Genomic DNA, 26,693 nt, shown 5'->3' on the forward strand with positions numbered 1-26,693 from the left:
CCGTTTCTACTTGCTCATTTCAATCAAAATTAATTATCTATTATTGAACTGTGGTGGTAAGCATAGCGTATGAATGGAACAGTGCAGGATGACGACTAGGAAAGGGTGGTCGCACAAGTGCATTATACATCAGATGGCACATCATATCACCACGAAACATTTCCTGATCAGATTCATATGACATGACAAAACCTTAAATCTCCTCCAAAACAAACAAAACATAATTGATAAAAAATGATTTTGCTTATTTTTGTCCTCCTTTGCACCAGATGTCGCATTAGTGGTCCCATTATGGCCAACCCCATAAGAAAACAATGGGATTTGCTATAATCAGAGTGAAAACAATGGGATTTGCCATAATCTGGGAAAAACCTGGAAAATCTGGAATTATCAGGGAATTGTTGCCAACCTGGAAAAATCAGGGAATTATCAAGGAATTCTTGGGAAATCCGCAAGAAGCAGAGTAAAAATGATGTAGGTAATCAACTCGCCTCACGACTGAAAAAGAACCAGCCCATAAGGTTTTCTGTCAGTTGTTATTCTGCTTTCGTCAATCGTGGAAGTCTAGCAGCAGATTGGTTTCGGACTACGGCAACCCTTGTAGGTAGGTATCGATCAGTTTAGATTTTTTTTTGCTTTGTCTGCTTGTCGCCTGCTTGACTTGTCGCGGTAGATAATAGAGTGCGAAATGATAGAGAATACGGTTCAATTTCGTTTCCCTATTTCTACTCCCCGGCCGAGCTGAGTTTAGATCGCCGGGTTTGTGCGACAATTAGATGTGGATGTATCGTCTATGGAAACTGTTTACAAAACAGCAATGGACAGATCACTGTTTGTTAAATTTGTTTCACTGGATGCAATGCAGGATGCATTAAAGAAAAATGTGGAACCAAGAAAGTTTCATTATTCTAGTGGAAAGACAGTTGAAGTAAATATGGTGATTGCAGGCAGTAATGTCCACTACATCCGTGTACACATTTGACTTACCACCTGTATTACCGGATAGTGAGTTATTGTCGCGTCTGGTGGAATACGGAAAAGCAGAGCGCGTGATCCGGGAAAGATTTCTGCCCAACTTAGGATTGGATCACATGTTTACTGGTGTGCGAGGGGTATATCTGGATGTTCAGAAGGAAGTTCCACCGTCGCTTGAAGTACTAAATTGGACCGGCAGAATATTTTACCAAGAGCTTTGAAATAAATGCTTCGTGTGTCGAGGGGAAGGCCATCGGAAGGACTTGTGCCCACAATGGAAGAATAGGAGTCGGGAAAACCAGGATTATGGCAAGCAACTAGGGAAAAGCAGAGATGGACAAAACCGAACATACTCCGGAGTGGTGATCGGATTTGAACGGACAGCAACGGAGCAATCGTCAGTAGAAATAATGGAAAATGAGGTAATCGAAGAGGATGCAGTTGAGTTAGACACTGAGTCGACGGCAACAAAACAAGCGGAAACTGTGTCCATCCCGGATTCTATGATCGAACGCGAGAAGATGGCGGAAACAAGGAGTTTCAAAAATAAAACTGATTGTATCTGGTTTGTGAAGAAAGGAGTAATGGGCTACACAGACTGTATAAGCGCATTGAGGAAGGAGGAGGAGAAAAAACAATCACGATTGGCGAATCAGCGACGAGATTCAACTACGGCAGGTCACCACCGAAGAAAACCTCTCGCAAAAATACTTCTCACAGCACATCAGAAACAACTTCAGAATAAAATGGAATCCTTTATAAGCTTCTGGCTCCGTAGAGTTTTATTGTAAACATCTGAGCCTGTATAATAAACGAAATGAGTAAAAAAAAGGTTTTCTGTCGTTTAATATACTTTCTTTTTCAAGCATAAAAGAAGAATAGTTTTTTTGTGGGCTTGAACACTGGCGAAATTAAACTGAGTCACGATGGGGCTCATGATAATAGAAGAAATAAACCATAGAGCAGCGTCTGTGAGTCAGGGGGTTCTGCCTAGGAGGTGGTGGGGTTAACAGGGGGCGCTGTTAATTCCCTCCCAAAAACCACATATCCGCAAGCAAACCTTATCAAGCGACCGTGTGCCGCTTAAAGCATACAAGCCCCTAACCCCGAATCCCAAGGTGTCAAGCGACCCGTGCCGAAGGGATGAATGGCCTGGGGGGTGAAACAATTAGCCAGGTCGTTAACGGAGCCTGTGGAGGTTCCACAGAGTGAGGGCTGCTTCGGCGGCAAGCGGGTGGCAGTGGGTGGTACCCACACACCCCCAAGTGGTGCACATGTGGTGCAAGCGAATGGGAGTTGGGGGTATTACTCGTAATACCCCCACAGAATGAGGGACCGAGTGTATGGGTGAGCACACAAGTAAGTCTCGCATGGTACGCATGGTCGGTAGTGTTAGAATGACTGAAGTCTGGTGAGGCCTGGCAGGAGTGTCGGGGGGGCAGATACCTCTGCGGCACCTCAGAAGTAGGGGACACGAAAGTCTCGCTGCGTCTGGCAGGAGTGTCGGGGGGTTGATGCTTCTGCGGCACCTCAGAAATCGGAGACATGTAAGGTAGTGGTGCGACCCCGTTCCAGGATGGGGAGACCACCACATTGGCTGAGGACTACCTGGGCTTCGAAACGTCAATGGGTGGGTGCTACCGGCATAGTACCTAATGGTGACCTATTGGCAGAATCAAAGCCTGGGTAGGTGAGTGTTAGGCACGTCTGACGTGCCGGGTGTTCCACGCCCAAACGATGCACAGGAGGTGCACAGAGTGGATAAAAATGGGAGATGGGGGTATTACAACCCCCACTGAGTGAGTGACTGAATGTCAAAGAGAGTGGTGCACAAGTGGTGCAAGCGATCGGGACTGAATGTATGAGCGGGCACACAAGTCAGACTCGCATGGTACGTATGGTCAGAGTGGCTGCTTAGGCAGTAGTGTGATCCGGCTGTCAGGGACGGAATGAGTGAAGTCTCGCTAGGCCTGGCAGGAGTGTCGGGGGGTTGATGCCTCTGCGGCACCTCAGAAATAGGAGACATGAAAGGGTCTGCCTCGTAGCTGAGGTAGGAGCGGCATAGGAGCCACCAACCTAGGGTCGCCTCCGGCTTGGTAGACAAGTGGTGCCACCCTGTTGCAGGATGGGGTAAACACCACACTGAGTGAGGACTGCCTATGTTGTGAGATGGCGGCATGGGGTACCCCCTGCAGGGTACCTGTTTGTCCCTTGCAGTCATTCAAGCGGCATAGGCAGGTGAGTGTTGGGGCACATGTGGTGCCAGTGTGTCTTGTGCAAATGTGTTGCATGGGGAGTGTCGAAGAGCTGAGGCGCATACGTGCACTTGTGTACGTCATGGAGGGCGCAATGCCCAATAGTCATCCCCCGAAGTATTGCTTATTTGCGGGCCGGGGGAATGACTGGAGAGGAAGGAGTTGGTTTTAGTGGGTCGGGAGTGGTGATCCCATCCCCACACTACCTGGGTTCGCCTCCCCAGGTGTCTGTTTGCAGATTTCCATTACCTTCGTTAAAAAAAAAAAAAAAAAAACCATAGAGCAGCGGTTCTCAACCTGGGGTACATGTACCCCTAGGCAGGGTTGCCACATATACAGATTATTCTGTATTTTACAGATTTTTTAGATAGAGCGGTGACCAAGAATCTGTATATACAGATATACACTGCCCCTATTCGCATAAGCGTCCCATGGCAGTTTTCATCAACTTGAGAAATATGCCGTTGAATTTTTCAAACTTGTTTAACATGAAGAAATTCAAAAAATTCTAATAAATCGATAAAACCTGCAATCTATCTGAAAATTTGGCATAATATTCTTTATCTGTATGCATTGCTATGGAACTATTAAATGGACCATAATTATATTTATTTTTTCTGCAAAAGTGTATCAAAATCTGGAATGTGACTGTTATGCGAATAAATAGCAAGATGGGACAACACAAATGGGTTTTGTTTTTCAAATTTATAGAACAAAGCCTATTATTTCATCAGTTTTTCTAAAAGATGAGTTCATTTTAAGCTTATTTCTGAAAGAAAATCAAAATCTTCAAAAATCGACATGGGACTCTTATGCGAATCGCGGCAGTACAGATTTTTAGTAATATTACAGATTTTACAGATTTTTTCAAGAGTTCAGTACCTAAAATAATTATAAATGTCTTTTTGCTATTAGTAAATACCAGGGTTGTTAACGTTAATCAACGATTAACGCCGTTATCGTTAATTTTCTTGTGGTTCAACGTCAACGACGTTGCGTTGAACTACTTGGATTGTAACGTTAACGATAACGAGATGCGTTGAATCAACGTCAACGGACATCGATAATCTGCTCGTTAATTTTTCTCCTTAGGTCCTGCCCAATAAACAATCAGAACGTTTCTAAGCCAATGCGGTTTCCATGGATCATAGTTTTTTTCATTGTCAATCATAGTTCACCACAAAAAAAAAACCAATGGCAGTCTTATTAATCAGATCAAGTTTTGCCTTGGAAAACCAATTTGAGATTGAAGCTACTTGTACGTCTTACAGAGGTTATTTATTATGTGCCCATCAAAAACATGGGTAGGCTCTTGGGTAGGCTGCTGGTGTAAAATTGTAAATGGAAAAACAGCTCTGCGAAATATATGAATACGAAAATAGTGTATCCTTCCGTCCATTCCATCCATTGAAAATACTAAGCGAAAAAAATCTTTCACTGGGCATTTCGTTGTCATGAATACAATTTGATGGTTACATCTTTCATTAAATACAAAATCCGGGTTTATACAATACATCGTTATCTTGACCGTCATCTGACTAATGAAAATAGCTGAATAATGGATTTGGCAAAATGTTCTATTATTGGAAATCATATTTTATTTATTGCGGATCTTTTCAAAATTTTCCATTTTGCGGATTCCGCAAAGTTCTTCCGCAGCTGTCAAAGTTCTTCCGCAAGCTTGCAAATCTCTAATACACTGAAACAAAATCCTGGTACTTGAAGTTGTCGTCGTAGAATGCCATGCCAAACAGCAGAGAAAAAGTATGAAGTGACAGCTGCGGTAGTTTAAACATTGAACCGGAAAGAGGAAAGTTTTCTCTGGAACAGCAATATGAGATCTCAAATTTATTTGTATTTTTTTGCATAGCAAAGCGCTTAATGCCTTAATTCACATAGGGTAAAATGCCCAACAGTGTACCGCCTAGTAGCGGAATTTAGTTCTTCCTACCGTAAGGAGTAGAAATTTTCAACATAGTAATTTCGCGTGACATCTAAGTTGTGGACCTCCTCTTCACGATACATACATAAAACAGTCAAATACACGACGTTATTCGATGAAATTAACATTTCAAAGTTAGACTGAATTTGCTCTATATTAGACCATCTGGGGCTCCTATAGTCGACACTTCATTTGATTTTATGTTCCGTTTCAGGATGTTCTTCTTGCCTATCATAGACCCCTCAAAATGTTCCTATAATGGACACTTCCGTGTTTTTTTAACAAAACTATTTGTAGCGGCATGCGTTACAAGCGTTGACGCTCTCAACGAAATACTCCATAGGGATGGTGCATCTGGTATGACACATCCGCCAAGTGGCGATGGGTTCGATGGTGTGGGTAAAACTAAATAATAAAACGGCAGAGAAAGAATTGATTGCAATTGTGAAATGTATGCTGCATGCTGTTAAAATTATTGAATTTAAAATCCTAATAATTATCGTGAATAATTAGTGCGATAGATTTTGTTTGGAAGACTCAGCGTGAATTCTAATTAACGCGCTATAAATTTAAGTGAGTTATACTAGAGTTTGTTACGATTAACTGAAATTAATTATGATATTACACAACATTGGTTATTCTTCATGCAGAACTCGAATGATTGAATTAGAATCCTAAAACTATCCTAAGCTATCTAGTACGGACTGTGAGTAAACCTGAACTATGCTAAAGGACTTAATGACTAAGATTAGTTAATATGTTAACACAGGTAGAGTGACTGGAAGATCTATCACAGGACGGTTAGACATACGTAATGGCCAGAAACTAAGAGTCACAGACTTGTAAGTAAATTAAAAATTTAAACTAATTGAACTTAAACAATATTTAGGCTTAAAAGCTATTGCTTATAAACGGAATTGCTATTGAGACCGAGACGTGTTTTCCCTACGTTTTCTGCCGCGCCAACACTATTTTTACTTTCCATTTAAATGCATGTAATTAAATCATTAAGTGTAAGGTAGGTTCTGCCGATGGAATTTAAAACAAAAATGCTTATAATATGCTATAATAATGCAAATATGACTGGAGGGTCCACTATTGGTTAGGGGACAGCTATTGGTCACTATACCCTATATTGACAAACAAAAGCCCTTGCCAATAGAAGAACAAAATCTACAAAAGTCGCAGTTTAAAAAAATAGATTTCGACAATTCATTAACGTGAAAAATAACGCAGCCGTTAACGTTGAACTAACGGAGAGCGTTAACGTTACCGTTGATTAACGTTTTATGAAGATTAACGAAAAAATCGTTAATCGTTGAAATTAACGTTAACGGATTAACGAAACGGCGTTAATCGTTGATTAACGTTAACAACCCTGGTAAATACATATTTTCAATGAGATTTGAGGCTTGTTAATTATATTCTACTCCAATCTGATCTCATTATTCTCATGTTAACTAACAGGTTGACAATGGCAGGTTTTATTCTTCAATAACTGTTTATGCAGATCAATGATTCTGTAACATGACCAAATTCAGACACATTTGAACACATGTGGTCTCAGAGAAAGCTCTAGCAGAAGAATCAAATCTAGTTATATCGAGAAATAATTATTTAGTATTTATATATATGGCTACAATATTGTAGACCCAGTTGAAAACCGAACTGAGCTCTCGCGACAATCGCATTTTCTCCCATTTCCGGATGTCGCAACTGCATAGTGAGTAGTGCGAATCTATGCCACAGCCGTGCGCCATCATGCGCACCACTCGTGATGCAGTTGCGACATTCGGAAATGGGAGAAAATGCGATTGTCGCGAGAGCTCAGTTCGGTTTTTAACTGGATCTGCAATAGTTAAAAACGGACTCTTGCCAGCTTTCATTAAAAAATGTCGAATCCCAATCCTAGAAAAAGCATACATTGTTGATTGTATTTCTTTATTACCGATATGTCGAAATATTTTTTAAAAATACAGAATATTGACTTGACGAACTTCCATTCTTGTTGAAATGATCAGCTACATCTTTTTGACCCTTGCTTCGGAAGTGTCTATGTAAATTTAAAAAACCTTCAATGTAACTATCTGAACGTAAACCAAATTTTGTACAATATGTTAAGAATATACGAACTACTCTAGAATCTGAATTGAAGACATGAAGTTTTTTTTCGAAAAGTTCAGTAGCTTCGTTGTAAAAGGCTTGGAAGTCTTCGTCTAAGCGTATCAAGAGGCACGGAAGCCTCCTTTCAAGAGGCTCGGAAGCCTCCTTTCAAGAGGCTCGGAAGCCTCCTTTCAAGAGGCTCAGAAGCCTTCTTTCAAAAGGCTCGGAAGCCTTCTTTCAAAAGGCTCGGAAGCCTCCTTTCCTCCTCCTTTCAAGAGGCTCGGAAGCCTCCTTTCAAGAGGCTCGGAAGCCTCCTTTCAAGAGGCTCGGAAGCCTCCTTTCAAGAGGCTCGGAAGCCTCCTTTCAAGAGGCTCGGAAGCCTCCTTTCAAGAAGCTTGGAAACCTCCTTTCAAGAGGCTTGGAAGCCTCCTTTCAAGAGGCTCGGAAGCCTCCTTTCAAGAGGCTCGAACGGAAGCCTCCTTTCAAGAGGCTCGAACGGAAGCCTCCTTTCAAGAAGCTAGGAACCCTGCTTTCAAAAGGCTCGGAAGCCTCCTTTCAAGAGGCTCGGAAGCCTCCTTTCAAGAGGCTCGGAAGCCTCCTTTCAAGAGGCTCGGAAGCCTCCTTTCAAGAGGCTCGGAAGCCTCCTTTCAAGAGGCTCGGAAGCCTCCTTTCAAGAGGCTCAGAAACATCCTCTCAAGAGGCTCAAAGCCTCCTTTCAAGAGGCCTCAAAGCCTCCATTCAAGAGGCTCAGAAGTCTGCTTTTAAGAGGCTCAGAAGCCTCCTTTCAAGAGGCTCAGAAGCCTCCTTTCAAGAGGCTCAGAAGCTTCCTTTCAAGAGGCTCAGAAGCCTCCTTTAAAGAGGCTCAGAAGCTTCCTTTCAAGAGGCTCCAGGAAGCCTCCTTTCAAGAGGCTCGGAAGCCTCAATTCAAGAGGCTCGGAAGCCTCCATTCAAGAGAGTCAGAAGCGTCCTTTCAAGAGGCTCAGTTGCCTCCTTTCAAGAGGCTCAGTTGCCTCCTTTCAAGAGGCTCAGGTGCCTCCTTTCAAGAGGCTCAGAAGCCTCTATTCAAGAGGCTCAGAAGCCTCTATTCAAGAGGCTCAGAAGCCTCCTTTCAAGAGGCTCAGAAGCCTCCTTTCAAGAGGCTCAGAAGCCTCCTTTCAAGAGGCTCAGAAGTCTCCTTTCAAGAGACTCAGAAGCCTCCTTTCAAGAGGCTCAGGAAGCCTCCTTTCAAGAGGCTCAGAAGCCTCCTTTCAAGAGGCCTGAAGCCTCCTTTCAAGAGGCTCAGAAGCCTCCTTTCAAGAAGCTCAGAAGCCTCCTTTCCAAGAGGCTCAGAAGCCTCCTTTCAAGAGGCTCAGGCTTCCTTTCAAGAGGCTCGGAAGCCTCCTTTCAAGAGGCTCGGAAGCCTCCTTTCAAGAAGCTCGGAAGCCTCGTTCCAATAGCCTCGGGAGCCTCGTTTCAAGAGCCTCGGAAGCCTCCTTCCAAGAGGCTCGGAAGCCTCCTTTCAAGAGGCTCGGAAGCCTCCTTCCAAGAGGCTCGGAAGCCTCGTTCCAAGAGGCTCGGAAGCCTCGTTGCAAGAGGCTCGGAAGCCTCCTTTCAAGAGGCTCGGAAGCCTCCTTTCAAGAGGCTCGGAAGCCTCCTTTCAAGAGGCTCGGAAGCCTCCTTTCAAGAGGCTCGGAAGCCTCCTTTCAAGAGGCTCGGAAGCCTCCTTTCAAGAGGCTCGGAAGCCTCCTTTCAAGAGGCTCAGGCCTCCTTTCAAGAGGCTCAGAAGCCTCCTTTCAAGAGGCTCAGGAAGCCTCCTTTCAAGAGGCTCAGGCCTCCTTTCAAGAGGCTCAGGAAGCCTCCTTTCAAGAGGCTCAGGAAGCCTCCTTTCAAGAGGCTCAGGAAGCCTCCTTTCAAGAGGCTCGGAAGCCTCCTTTCAAGAGGCTCAGAAGCCTCCTTTCAAGAGGCTCAGGAAGCCTCCTTTCAAGAGGCTCGGAAGCCTCCTTTCAAGAGGCTCAGAAGCCTCCTTTCAAGAGGCTCAGAGCCTCCTTTCAAGAGGCTCAGAAGCCTCCTTTCAAGAGGCTCAGAACCCCTTTCAAGAGACTCAGGAAGCCTCCTTTCAAGAGGCTCAGAAGCCTCCTTTCAAGAGGCTCAGGAAGCCTCCTTTCAAGAGGCTCAGAAGCCTCCTTTCAAGAGGCTCTGGAAGCCTCCTTTCAAGAGGCCTGGAAGCCTCCTTTCAAGAGGCTCGAAGCCTCCTTTCAAGAGGCTCAGAAGCCTCCTTTCAAGAGGCTCAAGCCTCCTTTCAAGAGGCTCGGAAGCCTCCTTTCAAGAGGCTCGGAAGCCTCCTTTCAAGAGGCTCGGAAGCCTCCTTTCAAGAGGCTCGGAAGCCTCCTTTCAAGAGGCTCGGAAGCCTCCTTTCAAGAGGCTCGGAAGCCTCCTTTCAAGAGGCTCGGAAGCCTCCTTCCAAAAGGCTCGGAAGCTTTCTTCCAAGAAGCTCAGAAGCCTCGTTCCAAAAAGCTCGGAAGCCTCGTTCCAAGAAGCCCGGAAGCCTCCTCTCAAGAGGCTCGGAAGGCTCCTCTCAAGAGGCTCGGAATTTTTCTTTGAAGGGGCTCGGAAGCCTCTTATCAAGAGGTCCGGAAGTCTCCTTTCAAAAGGCTTGGAAGCATCCTTCCAAGAGACTCGGAATTCCTTTTTTAAAGGGGCTCGGAAGCCTCTTTTCAAGAGGCTTGGAAGGCTCTTTTCAAGACGCTCTGAAGGATGCTTTCAAAAGGCTCGGAAGCCTCCTTTCAAGAGGCCCGGAAGCCTCCTTTCATGAGGCTTGGAAGTATGCTTTCGATAAACTCGGAACTTTTCTTGGAATGGGCTCGAAAGCCTCCTTTCAAGAGGCTCTCAAGCATCCTTTCGAGACGCTCGGAACTCTTTTTGAAAGGGCTCGAGAGTCTTATTTCAAGAGGCTCGAAAGCCTTCTTTCAAAGGCTCTGAAACCTTCAAAAATGCTCAAAATTTTGTAGGAAGGAAGTATAAGCTTAATTTGAATAGAGAAGTTTCACGGAGTAACGGGAATTTAAGGCAACGTTTTAAAGAGCCATATATTCAGCCGCCGCAACTGGGGACATTCGCCTCCTCTATGATATCTCACGACGCTTAAGCGGGGCGAAGATGAATGCAACGATGCCTGTGAAAGACGCGAATGATCAGTTATTGACCGACCCAACTGACCAGCTGAAACGCTGGTTCGAGCACTACGAACAACTTTTTCAAGTGCCAACCAGGCCATCACCACCTCGGCATGATCTGCCTAGGATCCGACGTATAACACGTGTCAATACCGAAGCTCCATCACTGCTAGAGATTCAAACAGCCATCCAAAGCATGAAATCGAATAAAGCCCCAGGGGTCGACCGCATATCAGCCGAGATGCTCAAAGCTGACCCCATGACATCCGCTCAGCTACTGCATCGTTTATTTTGTAATATCTGGGACACCGCAACTTTCCCGGTCGACTGGATGCAAGGTATCTTAGTGAAGGTGCCCAAAAAGGGTGACCTGACTGTATGCGATAACTGGCGAGGCATTATGTTGCTGTGTACCGTTTATCCTAGCCCGGATTCAGGAGAAGATCGATGCGACTCTCCGGCGGCAGCAAGCCGGATTCCGTGCCGGAAGATCCTGTGTGGACCATATTGTCACGCTCCGCATCATTTTGGAGCAGGTCAATGAATTCCAAGAGTCCCTTTACTTGGTATTCATTGACTACGAAAAAGCTTTCGACCGTCTCAATCACGAGAATATGTGGGGCGCCCTGAGACGCAAGGGGGTTCCTGAGAAAATCATCGGCCTCATCGAAGCACAGTACGAGGCCTTTTCGTGTAGAGTGCTGCACAATGGGGTCCTGTCCGACCCTATCCGGGTCGTAGCTGGTGTGAGGCAAGGATGTATTCTATCACCGTTACTGTTCCTCATCGTAATCGATGAGATTCTGGTAGATGCGATTGACAGTGAACCAAACCGCGGGCTGTTATGGCAGCCTATAACCATGGAGCACCTAAACGACTTCGAATTGGCGGATGACGTTGCACTACTCGCGCAACGGCGCTCTGATATGCAGAGTAAGCTCAACGACCTTGCCGATCGCTCCTCCTCGGCAGGTTTAGTCATCAACGTCAACAAAACCAAATCGTTGGATGTAAACACGGTGACTCCTTCCAGTTTCACAGTAGCCGGGCAACCAGTGGAGAATGTTGAAAGCTTCCAATATCTTGGTAGCCAAATGGCGTCAGACGGCGGTACCAAGATCGACATAGGCGCACGGATAAAGAAAGCAAGGGCTGCCTTTGCGAGTTTAAGAAATATCTGGAAAAACAGGCAGATAAGTGAACGCACCAAAATACGAATTTTCAACTCTAACGTGAAATCTGTGCTGTTATACGCTAGCGAAACATGGTGTGTATCAGTGGAGAACACTCAACGGCTTCAGGTGTTCATTAACAGATGCCTGCGGTATATAATTCGGGCCTGGTGGCCTCACAACTGGATCTCAAACAACGAGCTCCATTGTCGTTGTCACCAGAGGCCGATAGCAACAGAAATTCGGGATCGGAAGTGGAGCTGGGTCGGCCACACTCTACGTAGGGGCGGAAACGAAATCTGTAAGCAAGCATTAGACTGGAACCCAGCGGGACATCGCAGCAGAGGCAGACCCAGAGGCTCATGGCGGCGAAGCCTCAATAAAGAAATAAAAGAAGTCGACCGAAATCTAACCTTGCAACAGGTTAAAGCGATAGCCGGGCATCGCTCAGGATGGAGATCTTTCAAGTCGGCCCTTTGCACCACCGGAGGTGTACAGGATCCATAAGTAAGTAAGTAAAATATATTCAGTTAGTTTTCAGGTCCGTTTTTCATATATCTTATGAGTTACGCATATTTTTATTTACAGTGAAAAAATAGAATGTAGAAGTTTAGGAAAAAGGTTGAGAACCGGTGCCATAGAGGAAGATTATCGCTGCGGTTCCATTTGTTCTCGCTCCCAAACATGTTGGGTACACAACTATCAAAACGTAATGATTTTCCCTTCGTTCACATTTAAAGAAAAAAAAAACCCTGATTTTAGTCCCCGTGCATTTTAAATGGGGCCGAGATTTTGATTTTAAGAACCTAAGAACCTAAAAACATCGCATATGTAAAAATACATCGGGAAAAACTCCGCGGACCAATTTCCCGAAGTGTGAAGCTACCTTTAGCGTCATATCCTTACCAGCAAAATATATTTCGCCAGTGATGACAGCAACAATCTCCCTCTATAGTTTATTACCTTTATTCTTGTGATCTCCTAAAATTAATCTTTTTCCTTAAATTAAAAAAAACGTCCAAGTTTATCTGATTTCGCCAATTGAATAAATGAAGAAAATTATTTTGAGCTTTTTAGTGGAATGTTTTCACCTGTCATAAGACGAGTTTATACAATCCCATTGAATTCCACCACTTAATTGTATCTTGACAGATACGTATTTCGACCTCAAAAGTAATCTGTCAAGATACAATTAAGTGGTGGAATTCAATGGGATTGTATAAACTCGTCTTATGACAGGTGAATTGAATAAATGTTTGGATGAATTTTTGAATTTATTCCTGCAAGAATTACCAAAGTAGTTCCTCGAGATATTTGAACATTTATCGAAAATCCTTTCAGGTTCTCCCTCGATTTTTTTTTTTTTAAATTCCTCCAAAAATGGTTTCAGCAATCCGCAAGGAATTCATTTTGAAATTCCTCAAGGAAATACATCTAAAGATACTTTGGAAAATTCCTCTAGCAATTCCTTTATGAAATCCACCAGAAATCCCTTCAGTAATTAATTCGGTGTTCTTTTAACTCTTTCGGATTTTCCTTTAAATTCCCAGAGGTTTTTTCCAGTTTTCTAGAATTAAAATCATCTGCACCATCTATAATTCAAAACTGTGAAAGGTGCTTCTAAATGTTATGAGAATATTTCCATAATCCTGAAAATTTAACAAAAAAAAACCTGAAAAAATCCAAGAATTTTAAATTTGAACACGAGTCGACACCCTGCATAATAGAAACCAAAATTAAGAATAGTGCTAGAACTGGTACATGCGTTCCTATTATTGATTAAGCAAATTTGGGCACTATCACGAATCATAATGCGGTTTTGAGTGCCTGTTTTGTCGTGTTTCTGCTCAGAAAACAGATAGTTCACGAGGTCGAGTAAGTAAATCATTTGTGCGCGATCGGTCATGTTTTAGGTAGGACGCAGAACATTCGTGAAATCCGAGTTTGTGGTTCTGTTTTTAACAATAAGTGTTCGATTAAACGTTTGCTCTGTATATAATGCGAAACATTTGCGGGTTATTCTGTTTTGGTTTGGACGGTTCGTAATGAATATATTTTAATAATTTTCCAGCATATATTATTATTGACAAATGCTCTATATTGTCGAGTAGAGCTCCCTATTATTCACCTTACCTACTAACATAAATTTTCCTTCCCGAGACATCTATGAAGGTAGTAGGTTCCCTGCATCTACTCTAGTAGATGTTGAACTAACATTCCTTCCCTTCCTTTCGTGATTGTAATAGCGTGGCCAGGTATACAACTGCTACTGTATAGAAAAAGGTACTAATCCCTAGTATCAATTGAGCATTGTATAGCCATTCACGATTTGTACAATCACATCCCTAGAAACATTTTGGTTTAGTGCTGGTTTTATAACACACTTATAATTATGGTCTTCAAGAGCGTTATAAAACTTAAAATGTTACTTGGAATATGCTATACTATGCTAACCTCTATTTAATATGTAGCATCAAATTATCTAGAAAGTCAATCTTAATAATAACCAACTAGGCTGCTTGACGCGTCTTCTCCCAGTCCCAAATCTACTTTTTTACATAAAAAATTAACATATACTTTTGGAGTATAAATTTAATATAAATTTGGAAAAATTCTCAGTGACTTCATAAAATTCACCGGGAAAAGTGAGTGGCCACCCTGACGTATCCTTTGGACATACCACTGATGTGTAAATCAACATCACCAATTTAACAAACCACCAATCACGTTATCTAGTTGGGCGTCTAAAACTACGATTCAGTATGACGTCCAAAACTACTCTTTTTTTAATTCTTTATTATAGTTATAAAAACTACTCCTAAATATTTTACTTCTTCACTAAGCTGCATATGTTCGCCAACAAGCATTAGAGCTTTTAAACTGAACTGAACTCAAAAATATTTTTGTGTAAATACGAGAATTTTTGCATATAGGGTAAAGTGCCCAATAGTGGACCCCCAACCAATAGTGGACCCTCCAGCCATTTTTTCATTATAACAGCACAATGTAAACATTTTGTTATGAAATTCCATCGGGAGAACCTACCTTACAGTCCTATGATTTGATTACATGCAATGGAAATGCCATAGAAAGTAAAATTAAATGATTTTTTACAATTCTATAAAAAATAAACACGAGAGTGTCCATTATAGGCATATTTTGGGGGGAAACGGAACATAAAAATCAAATGAAGTGTCGACTATAGGGAAGCAAATTCCTATTATGGATTCTCAGGGGGTCTACTATAGGGCGAATTCAGTCAGACTTTAAAATGAAAATTTCAACGAATAACGTCGTGTATTTGAGTGTTTTATGTATGTATCGTGAAGAGGAGATGCAGAACTTGGTATTAGATGTCAAGCAGAATTAATATTTTGAAAATTTCTAATCCTTATGACAAAAAGAGCAAAATTTCGCTACTAGGGGGTCCACTATTGGGCATTTTACCCTACTTTTATATGATTATGCTATATGTCATTGCTTGGCAGTGTCTTTTGATATGCACGATTTGCATTGTTTGCATATTGTCAAAAAAAAACGAACCGAAAATTAATTCCACCTAGCTGCTAATAAATGACATAATGGGGGTGCGACTTAATCGATTTTGTAGCAGAAACGAAAAAAAAATCCTACGATATGGATATAACTACAAATGCAAACCGACTAAATCGGGGCCAGTAGTACTAAATCGATGACTGAAAAGTGAATGAAAGAAGAAACAAAACGCAAAGATACGTATTAGCCTCAAACTGCGTTTCACGCTCGAGATGAATGCAGACGGGGGAGCCATCGATCGCTGGGGATTGCTAAGTTTGTTAGAAATAGCAAACCGATGAAAGCATCGACCGACCCCTAGGTGATTAGTATCTGCAGCGGCGAAATATTTTTTTCCAGACAGGTGTTCGTTGCAATTGCATCATTAATTGTGTACTAACCGGTCGAATGCAATACCCATTACGGTTGCTTAGTTCATTTCTCTCTTCTTCTGATTTTAAATCGCGCAAGTTAATCTCGAGAAGCCGGTTTTCCCGATTGGTTGATTGAAAACGGGTTATCCAGTCTTTTTTTGATGTTGTTTGATTTAGATTCTAAAGTTGTCCTAAGGACAATAAATACTGGAAAACGTAGAAGAAATGTAAATACTATGCAGATACATAAATATATTCTAAATATTTAGAAAAACATACTTCAATAATACAATAATAACAATATATAAAACTGATTTATCTACCTAGGCGTCTCGGAGCCTTTGCCATATTGCATCTGTATATCAATACAAATGGCTCGAGTATTGAACAGAAGAAACTCTATTTAACTTTTTTTGGACTACCGCTTTCATGAACATTGAAATGAATTTTCACTTATTAAAACATATCTTTTCAGCATTCCGAACTTTATCTCAAAACTTCGTGATCAATTTAATATCGTTAGTCGATAAACATGTTTTAAAATAGAAAAAGAAATCCTGATACATTTGCTGTCAGTAAGCATCAGGATTCAAATGAAAAAATGTCTCACGATTACAAAAGCGGAACCAGACAACAGCGGCAACCTATTTACAGCATGCGTAAATAGGTATCTGTTAGTCTCCAACTATTTATTGAGATTTGTGCCATCACGTTCGCCTCCAAATGAAATGCGATACTGTATATACTTTTAATTGGTTTTTGAAACGTAACAATCTAATTTTTATTGGAACCATTAACGTTCAAAGATATGAATGTACAACAATCGTGACCATCACTATGATGGACACAAAGTTAACGTGAACACGAAAGATCAAAAAATCATTGAAATTAAAAAATACTTTTACTCTCTAGCATGCCGAACAAAGTTGGATATATGATCTCAAGTGATGTAATTGACGGCCGGTAAGATAGTTGATACGCGCTGGACACTTTATTCGAAAGCGTTTGTATTCTACGATAAGTACGTGACCCTGTGTAAAACATTCTGTTTTATGCAGTTGATGGGGCTAGACTCAGAGGACATCAATGATTAAAAGATAGCAAACCTACCTTTAAGAGATCCACAATCGTTGCCACCACCAAAATAATGGCCATGGTGGTGATGATGATGGTGATTAGCAGTTGCTGCTTCTACACCCATTCTGCTATTGCTATCACAGCTACCCCCAGCATTAACCGTTGCGGTTGACGTGAGGTCACGTTTAACACGTTTCTTGACACTAGCACCAGTATTCGTACTTGCAGTTCCACTCGCGGCCCCACCACTGCTAACACTACCTTGGTTCGGCCAAGCACTACAATGAGTGTGATTCCCTACACTACCACAGCTGTTGGGAGCACTGCTCGCCGAGGAGCTATTGCTCGCTCCCACAAGCGCCGGTCCAACGGTTGTACTTCGCCAGCTTAGGGGTGCATTGTCGGTTGATTCTTCGAAGCTGCAAATAGGACAGAAAGAAAACAGTGAGACATTGTTAGCATTACACTATGGCTAAAAATATATGAACAACTCATACGAAAAGAAACAATGTTCAAACTATTTGTCAATCAAATACAAGCACAATGCCTGCCTTCGCAAGGACAATCAGTACCGCGGTATGCATGCGGTGCATTTGATTCTGTCTCATGAATGACTAATGGCCGGGCCGTGTGCCGCTAGTCGTCGATCCGAATGCCAAGAAGACGCGTGCCACATTGCACTATGGGGCGGAGGGTGGCCATTATTCGAAGATGATGACAAGTTTATATACGCTATGAAAATATGTAACCTTTACGTTAGGATCTGAAATTATCAAAACGATATGTATGTTCAATCAAAAGATATGTGTTGGTAGAGTAATGTTGAAAAATTTGACCAAAACTGAGCTGAACTATGATAATTGGGTGGATGCTTTCTATTTAATTAAATTTCAAACTACTTGTTGCGAACAAATCGGATGTTTCCAAGTGCTAGGAACGTAGTTTTACTACACACGTTTTAACCATTAGAAAATGTTCCATCCGTCATTAGACTGGGTATGATTTTTTAAATTTTAAAATAAACATAATTTAAAAAGTTTTTGATTTTGTTCAATAATACAGACTTGAAAAATTAATACGTGTTTCATAGTCATTTAACCCTCTAATACCCAAGACCGCCTTTAGACGGGGTATTTTAAATAATTTTTGTAAAGTTCAATTGGTCAGATTTCAAAAAGTTTTTAATGTGGATCAATAATATAAACTTCAGAACATGTTTAAATGTGGTTTGAAGTCAATTTTCAAAGTTATTCAAATTTATAAAAAAAATATTGAAAATTGAGTCATATTTTGCTCCTTCGTGTTTTCGCTCGTATACCTTTGAAGAGTTAAATATTTGTACACGCCTCAAATCAATAACACAGAGATATGTTTGCTTCACACAAAACGGATCTAATGCAGAAAAACACCTAGATGAGCGACAGTTACACAGCCACAAAAATAGCTCGTGTGGTTTTTTTTATTGAAGCTTGGATTTCAATATTTTCAACAGTATTTGGTTCCTTATGAAACAAGGAATCTGTACAAACATTTACATGTTAAAAAAGACCGTTATCACGACCGTACGTGGCAATCCTTGACCGAAATTTACATATTATTTTTATATACGTTTTTTCACTATTTAAACGGTAACATTTCAACACTTCAAAAGACTAAATAGTATGAATTAACGAAGCGCATTTATTTAACCTTTTGTCTGTTCTCTGGGGTCAATATGACCCCAGGCTACTTTGAGTGGCTGCCATTTTTTTAGTTTTCAACCGATTCTTCTAATTTTTGGTAGTTTGGTAAAACTCGCCGAGATCTGTCTCCTAGGTACAAATCGCTTGAAAAATATTGAAAATGTGCGCTACAGTGTACTTTAAAAAAAAAAACTTACGTTGTCTGTGCTCTGGGGTCAAATTGACCCCAAATTGAAATTGCTGTAACTTTTTTAATGTTTGGCCAATTTTTGGGGCTGTTTCGAAAGATAATTTAATCATCTTTCAGGTAGTTATTGGCCATAGGCAGGCGGGTACATCGCGGGGAGGGTTTTTCGTAAAAAGGGTACAAAAACAGTGATTTTGCATGCTTATTTTACTTATATCTGAAAATCCTACCCATTTTGAACTGCACCTTTTCAAAAAGGTTATGCAGGAGGGCGTGTGCTTTGACATGAGGCATTGATTAGTTTAGAGCTTGGTCGCTAGGTGGCAGTATATTTGAATTCATTATTTTAGACTACTCAGGTATTTCCGATAAATGGAATTTTCCTCATTGTAAATATTCTTATCGCACAAATTTGAAATTTGTAAAGATGACGTCTTTAACAAAGATCGTCTGCTGGGAATGGACTGTCATGTGACGGAATAAATAATAAGAAAATTTACAAATAGGCGGCGCTAGTGTACTTGCAACATTCTTGCATATTTGAAATATTGCTTTAGCTTGAGATCCCTCATACCTACACCCAAGTTGTATTCGGCAACATTGTTCAGGATGTCCAGGACTACAAAGCGGTGCTCAATATAATGAGCACTTCTTCCATGATGCGGCGCTAGTGAGCTGTTATATTTGAGTATATTGTTTCATGTGCGATCTGATGTATTTTGGTTTGTAGCATTTTTGGCAAACATGAATGTTGTGGTAGAGTTCATCAAAAGTTTTCTTTGTATTCAACCTGCTCCAGCGATGCTGCAAATAACAGAATGTGTTCACAGAATATGTTTTAGGTCATCCAAGAAAACCCTGGAATTAAGGACTTTGGACCTTTAATCAAGACGCCATTTTAACAAATTTTAAATTTGTGCGATAAGAATATTTACACTGAGGAGAATTCTATATATCGGAATATCTTGAGTAATCTAAAAGAATGAATTCAAATATACCACAACCTGGCGGCCAAGTTCAAAAACTTATCAACGTCTAATGCCAAAGCACACGCCTTCCTGCATAACCTTTTTGAAAAAGGTGCAGTTCAAAATGGGTAGGATTTTCGAATATAAGTAAAATAATCATGAAAAATCACTGTTTTTGTACCCTTGTTCACTGAAATCCCTTCCCGCAATGTACCCGCCCACCAATAGTCAATCTTTGGTTACGACCTGAAAGATGATTAAATTATCCTTTGAAACAGCCCCAAAAATCCAAAATCAGCCAAACAATAAAAAAGTTACAACAATTTCAATTTGCGGTCAATTTGACCCCAGAGCACAGACAACGTAAGTTTTTTTAAGCACAGACAGAAGGTTAAACTAATAATTTGTTATGGTTTCACTAGGATAAAACATGCTTTAACATACCATACATCTAAACAGATAACACTGATTCAACAATTTAACGCCACAATACATGGTTCGAGGCCGCATCTCTCCATCCTCGTAAACGCCCCACGCTCGCCAAGTCGTTTCGCACCTGGTCTGCCCATCTCGCTCGCTGCGCTCCAAGCCGTCTCGTACCTGCCGGATCAAAAGCGAACACCATCTTTGCATGATTGTTGACTGGCATTCTTGCAACATGTCCTGCCCATCGTACCCTTCCGGCTTTAGCTACCTTTTGGATACTGGGTTCGCCGTAGAGCTGGACGAGCTCGTGGTTCATTCTTCGCCGCCACACACCGTCTTCTTGCACACCACCAAAGGTGGTCCTAAGCACCCGTCTCTAGAATACTCCGAATGTTTGCAAGTCCTCCTCGAGCATTGTCCATGTTTCATGTCCGTAGTGGACAACCGGTCTTATTATCGTTTTGTACATGACACATTAGGTGTGGTGGCGAATCTTTTTTGACCGCAGTTTTCTCTGGAGCCCGTAGTAGGCCCGACTTCCACAGATGATGCGGCTTCGTATTTCACGACTAACATTGTTATCAGTTGTTAGCAAGGATCCGAGGTAGACGAACTCCTCGACCACCTCGAAGGTATCCCCGTCTATCGTAACACTGCTTCCCAGGCGGGCCCTGTCGCGCTCGGTTCCGCCCACAAGCATGTACCTTGTCTTTGACGCATTCACCACCAGTCCAGCTTTTGTTGCTTCACGTTTCAGGCGGGTGTACAGTTCTGCCACCTTTGCAAATGTTCGGCCGTCAATGTCCATGTCATCCGCGAAACAAATAAATTGACTGGATCTGTTGAAAATCGTACCCCGTCTGTTACACCCGGCTCTCCGCATGACACCTTCTAGCGCAATGTTGAACAACAGGTACGAAAGTCCATCACCTTGCCTTAGTCCCCAGTGCGATTTGAACGAACTGGAGTGTTCGCCCAAAATCTTCACACAGTTTTGCACACCATCCACCGTTGCTTTGATCAGTCTGGTAAGCTTCCCAGGGAAGCTGTTCTCGTCCATGATTTTCCATAGCTCTACGCTGTCTATACTGTCATATGCCGCCTTAAAATCAACGAACAGATGGTGCGTTGGGATCCGGTATTCAGGGCATTTTTGAAGGATTTGCCGTACAGTAAAGATCTGGTCCGTTGTCGAGCGGCCGTCAGCGAAGCCGGCTTGATAACTTCCCACGAACTCACTCACTAATGGTGACAGACGACAGAAGATGATCTGGGATATCACTTTGTAGGCGGCATTAAGGTTCGATTCTTTTATCGAACAAGTGGCCGCGTGAAGAACAACATGGTATCGTCGCTTTCGCAGCGTCGGTCAACCGGGCGGGTTCCGAGCCCGAGGACGGAAAGGGGTCCTCGTCAAGGCTGGGGCAGGCCTAGGCACTGCGTCGGCAAGTCCCTATCGCAGAGAGGTCAATTTGGGGTGCACGCGGCATCATCATTCTTGATACAAGCCGTGCAGGGAAGCAGGCGCGAAGTCGACCCTTCCCACCTTCCGAGGACATAGGGCGTGGTAAGGCCACCTGGAAATCCGGCAATGCGCTGGCACGATAGCATGGCGTTCTTCTAAAAAAGCGAGTCACGATGTTCGATGTTGCAAGGACACGCAGCTAACCTCGAGGGTGCGTTATGCACTGGCCCCCCTTTGAAGCATTACTTTCTGGTTGTACCGAAGGGACGATGGGCTTGGCGGTAATGGAAACGGTTTAGCGGGTCGGGGATGCAGTCCTGCCTCCCTCGTTTGCTGTTGGAGGTGGCCCCTAACCCCACACTTCCTGGACAACCCAGGATGTCTGTTGAGCAGATTCCCCCTCCATTGCACTCCTCCGGTAGCTGTTCAGTTTCCCAGATTCTGGCTATGAATTTGTGCAGCCAAGTGGCTAGCTTTTCCGGGCCCATCTTGATGAGCTCAGCTCCGATACCATTCTTACCAGCTGCTTTATTGGTCTTCAGCTGTTGGATGGCATCCTTAACTTCCCTCAAGGTGGGGGCTGGTTGGCTTCCATAGTCCGCTGAACTGACGTAGTCATCTCCTCCGCTGCCTTGACTTTCACTGCCTGTACTCTCAGCGCCATTCAAATGTTCCTCGTAGTGCTGCTTCCACCTTTCGATCACCACACGTTCGTCCGTCAAGATGCTCTCATCCTTATCCCGGCACATTTAGGCTCGCGGCACGAAGCCTTTGCGGGGTGCGTTGAGCTTCTGATAGAACTTGCGTGTTTCTTGCGAACGGCACAGCTGTTCCATCTCCTTGCACGCCGCTTTTTCCAGGCTGCGTTTCTTCTCCTGAAAAAGGCGGGTCTGCTGTCTCCGCTTCCGTCTATAACGTTCCACGTTCTGCCGGGTACCTTGCTGCAGCGCGACCGCCCGCACTGCGTTCTTCTCCTCCAGAATCTGTCTGCACTCTTCGTCGAATCAATCGTTCCGTCGACTTCGTCCCATATACCCGACGTTGTTCTCCGCTGCGTCGTTAATGGCTGCTTTGACTGTATTCTAGCAGTCTACAAGAGGGGCCTCATCGAGTTCCCCCTTTTCCGGCAACGCTGCCTCGAGATGCTGCGCGTATGCAGTGGTTGCTTCAGTCGCTCTAGGTCGTACCGCGGCGGTCGTCGGTACCGAACATTGTTGATGACGGATAGTTTTGGGCGCAGTTTAACCATCACCAGATAGTGGTCAGAGTCGATGTTAGCGCCACGATATGTCCTGACGTCGATAATGTCGGAGAAGTGCCGTCCATCAATCAGAACGTGGTCGATTTGTGGTTCTGTCTGCAGTGGTGATCTCCAGGTGTACCGATACGGGAGGCTGTGTTGGAAGTAGGTGCTGCGAATGTCCATATTCTTGGAGGCGGCGAAATCAATTAGTCGTAGGCCGTTTTCGTTTGTCAGCCGGTGAGCGCTGAATTTCCCAATAGTCGGTCTAAACTCCTCCTCTTGGCCAACCTGAGTGTTCAAATCTCCTATGATGATTTTGACGTCGTGGCTTGGGCATGGCTTTAAGCATGTATAGATTGCCAAACGGCAGATATAAACTATTATTTTTTATTCGACATTACGGGTTGGTATTCCTAATCCTTTTTGTTTCTGATTGCAGTCTATGCATTGCATGAAGGAGAACATTGTTTTTAAATTGTTTTAAAAAAATAAACAAATAATCAACATGAGCGTTGACAGCTGTTTATTTATTAGCCTATAAGTTGTATCGACGTCATTAAGTAGTAGGTATTATCGTGGTTATATCTTGATTCTCAAAATCACCAAGTCGGGAGAAAGTTTCATGTATGAGAGATTTTGATATTAGATTCAAAAGTACGCAATAAAACTCTGATACAACCTCGATTGTTACTTGGGATAAATCGAGCTGATTGGAGACGACTTTTAAGTACTGTAGAGGCCCTCCTTAGTCGTGCGGTAAGACGCGCGGCTACAAAGCAAGACCATGCTGAGGGTGGCTGGGTTCGATTCCCGGTGCCGGTCTAGGCAATTTTCGGATTGGAAATTATCTCGACTTCCCTGGGCATAAAAGTATCATCGTGTTAGCCTCATGATATACGAATGCAAAAATGGTAACTTGGCTTAGAAACCTCGCAGTTAATAACTGTGGAAGTGCTTAATGAACACTAAGCTGCGAGGCGGCTCTGTCCCAGTGTGGGGATGTAATGCCAATAAGAAGAAGAAGAAGAAGAAGAGGCCGCTCCGGATTTAGTCTGAATAAATAAATAATAATGAATAGATCTTAAAAGAGGAATGTTTTTGACCATCTGAAATCGCCATAGTGTACTGCTTCGAAGACTGTTGGATGACGATGACGATTGAAGGCGTTCGGCGCGGGAAGGCTTTTATTTCGGCATTTTGGGCAATTTGATCTTGAGCACGCACCAATACACCACGAGCAATAAAACACATTACAAATGATTTGGTTATAGACGAGGCTGGTTAACTTTAGCTGTAACCTAAATGGAGATTTCTAACATTTAATTTTGGTAGGGCTGTTACTTGCCTGGTGTACAAGTTGGAAGGAATTAAATCATAACGAATTGAGTAATAATTTGTAGTTTTTGTGGTGGTTGTTTGAGGATTTTGCATACAGCACTAATCAAATTTTTTAATTTCAAAATCGAGCCTCAGGCTAGGATCTATAACGAATATAGATACCTATGGTAAAACACATTTTATAACACACCCTTAAAAAAAAAATTCCCAAGTTTTTTTTTTTTTTTGTTGAGCGGAACTATCCTCATCTGTTTAGGCGGAGTTCCAATGCCCTAAACACAACAAGCGGATGGAACTTTATGGTGACGATAAAAATCAAACGACAGATAGTATAGTCCATCAATTTAAGTTGTCATTCTAAACTTATTCTTACTCTTTTTAAACTTATTTTTGTATTTATTTTTTTCATGCTTGGTCGCTGTAATTGGTTTTTGAGCATATATGGAAAATTGAATGTTTACGCGTGTCCAAATATATTTTATTGGCACATTTCCTATTGAACATGAGTCTGAGATTAGCCAATTAATTTTTAAAAGTCCAGGTTTATGTTATACCTATCTATATGTTATATTAAAATAGCTTAAGATGTGGCTCGTATTGGGCAATCCTCCCCTCTGAAATAAGTCGCCTCTATGGAGTCTCCGTTGGTTCGCACAAGAGGAACGCGTACGGAATCAACAATATTGCGGCACGAAGCACAGGTGGTTGCTTGTTGCTGTCGTTGTAGTTATTGTAGTACCTGGCACGACATCTGCAGCAGACAAGCTCGTTCATTCGGCAACTTCGGTCGGTAGGCCAAAGCAATAACACCAAAAATGAAACGAAGGTCGGCATATGGTAGGGAAAAAAATGTTGACCCAGATTGCCGAGCAGCGATTACTAATTGCCACTTTAGTTCACTAACTTCGCGCGGTGTGACCCAGGGGCTAGTGTACCCGTGAGTAAAAAGATATAAAAATGTCAATGGCACATTTTGAATTCTTTTTTTTTTCTTGAAAATAAGAATTGAAAGGTTTGTGTCATTCGTAGTATTGATGCATGGGGTGGGGAATCAAAATATCACTTTGGGGCTATCCACAAAATACGTCACGCTTCAAAGGGGAGACGGGTTCCGCGCAGCGTGGCGATCCATACATTTTTTTTCGAGATTTAATACAAAAAGTGTGATGAAGTGGGGGAGGGGGTTGAAAATCGACCATTTTTGCGTGACGTACTTTATAGATATTCCCTTCAAACAAAGTAAAATATTGATGTAAAATTGTTATTTTTAGAAAAATACACGGAATAAGTCCATGACAAAATCATTAACAGTGACGTCAAAATACAAAAAAGACATTCAGGTGCTGACAGCTGGCAATAATCCTTGGTATGTATTTCTGAAAAACACGCGTGCAAAAACGAGTCTCTTACCTTTTAGTCGAAGTCGCCTTGACGTCCCGCAGCAGCTGATGACGATAGCAGACCACAGTGCGCCGTTCGCTACCGACGCCGATCGAAAATGTTACCAGCTCATGGTTCGTGGCGAGACTTTCGCACACCTTGTGGATCAGGAAGCGCCGATAGTTGTTCACCGGTGGGAAGATGAGTACACTGCAAATGGTAGACGATAAAAATACGACTGATGTTAGGTCAATGATATGCAACATTGAAATACATTCGAAATGTGTGTTGTAGTACCTATTGGGAAGAGGAATAATTTGAAATCTGTGATAAATTTGGCATTAGGTTAGTTCCAATAATAGATATATCGCTTAAGCTTCCATGCTGTATAAACTTAACGTTTATTTTTGAAAATTATGCGTTTTCTGGCTCTAAGGGCACTAAAGTGGCTAAAACCGGTACACTTCTCCTATATTGTGTTAATTACGCTCCATTTGAGAGCTACTCTAATTTCCATGTCCAAACTAAGCAAAGTAGACATACAATACAATAATTACTTATTTGCTCAGAATTCACGTGTGTCGCGTCAAGTTGAAAAAAAAACCCAGTCGAATTCATAGAAATTTGATTTTTCAATATGGAATCCGTGAAAACCGCGCAGTGCACAATATCTCTACATAATTACCGAAAGAGAAAGGACCCAAAATCAATAACCTTACCAGTGTTGGTAAAATCATTCAAAATCTTAATCAACCCTCCAGCGCGAGCGAAGTCGTTGATAATTGTGAAGGAATACATCATGCCTGATTTTTTCATGCTAAAACGCATCATTTCACTCATTTAAAATCTATTCACAAGGTTGTTACGACTACGTGGATTTCACGATTTTCGTGGATTTGGCGGGGATTTACATCACGATTTTAGAATTTCGAGCGGATTTGGCGCGCATTTAGTTTAGTTCTAGTTTTGCTAGATCTAAGGACGTTTTTTAAATTAGTTTTATGTCTATCTAGATGGGCTTGATTTTCATTAGCAAATGTTGCTGAGAACAAAACTTAAGTTTGAAGGTTATTAACATTATTTTTCGGATATGCCCAAGCCCTTATTGAATGGCACGTATTATACTCTTAAGCATTCTTTAAACAAATGTTATGAGGAGAGGGACGCCACTTGTTGTCATTTTTAATCTATTCTGCAACAAGACACACAAAAAACATGGCTATTGAAGGACATGAACACCCATTTTAATCTTGTCAATTTCTTTATAATTCCGAGATATTCGTCAGTTTCTGATTGGTTATTTCTTTTACTATCGGTTTTTACTACTAGACTAGTTAACAACTGTATCGAAACCGATACTGCATTTCTTCTCAATAGCACTGGAGTAATTCGACATGCACTTAAACACTAAGGATACGGG

At 42.2% G+C, this 26,693-nt stretch overlaps 1 protein-coding gene across 1 annotated transcript in view; it reads right to left on the bottom strand.

The window, feature by feature from the left end:
* LOC134224552 (uncharacterized protein DDB_G0290587-like) overlaps positions 1-26,693 on the bottom strand; it is a 115,296-nt gene that overhangs the window by 72,612 nt on the left and 15,991 nt on the right. The window contains 2 exon segments of the mRNA XM_062703940.1: positions 16,618-17,003; positions 25,304-25,483. Of these exon segments, the coding sequence (XP_062559924.1) occupies positions 16,618-16,708 (91 nt within the window). The 5' untranslated portion in view covers positions 16,709-17,003; positions 25,304-25,483.

The sequence above is a fragment of the Armigeres subalbatus genome, chromosome 3 (genome assembly GCF_024139115.2).
Source record: "Armigeres subalbatus isolate Guangzhou_Male chromosome 3, GZ_Asu_2, whole genome shotgun sequence".
NCBI classification, from domain to species: domain Eukaryota; kingdom Metazoa; phylum Arthropoda; class Insecta; order Diptera; family Culicidae; genus Armigeres; species Armigeres subalbatus.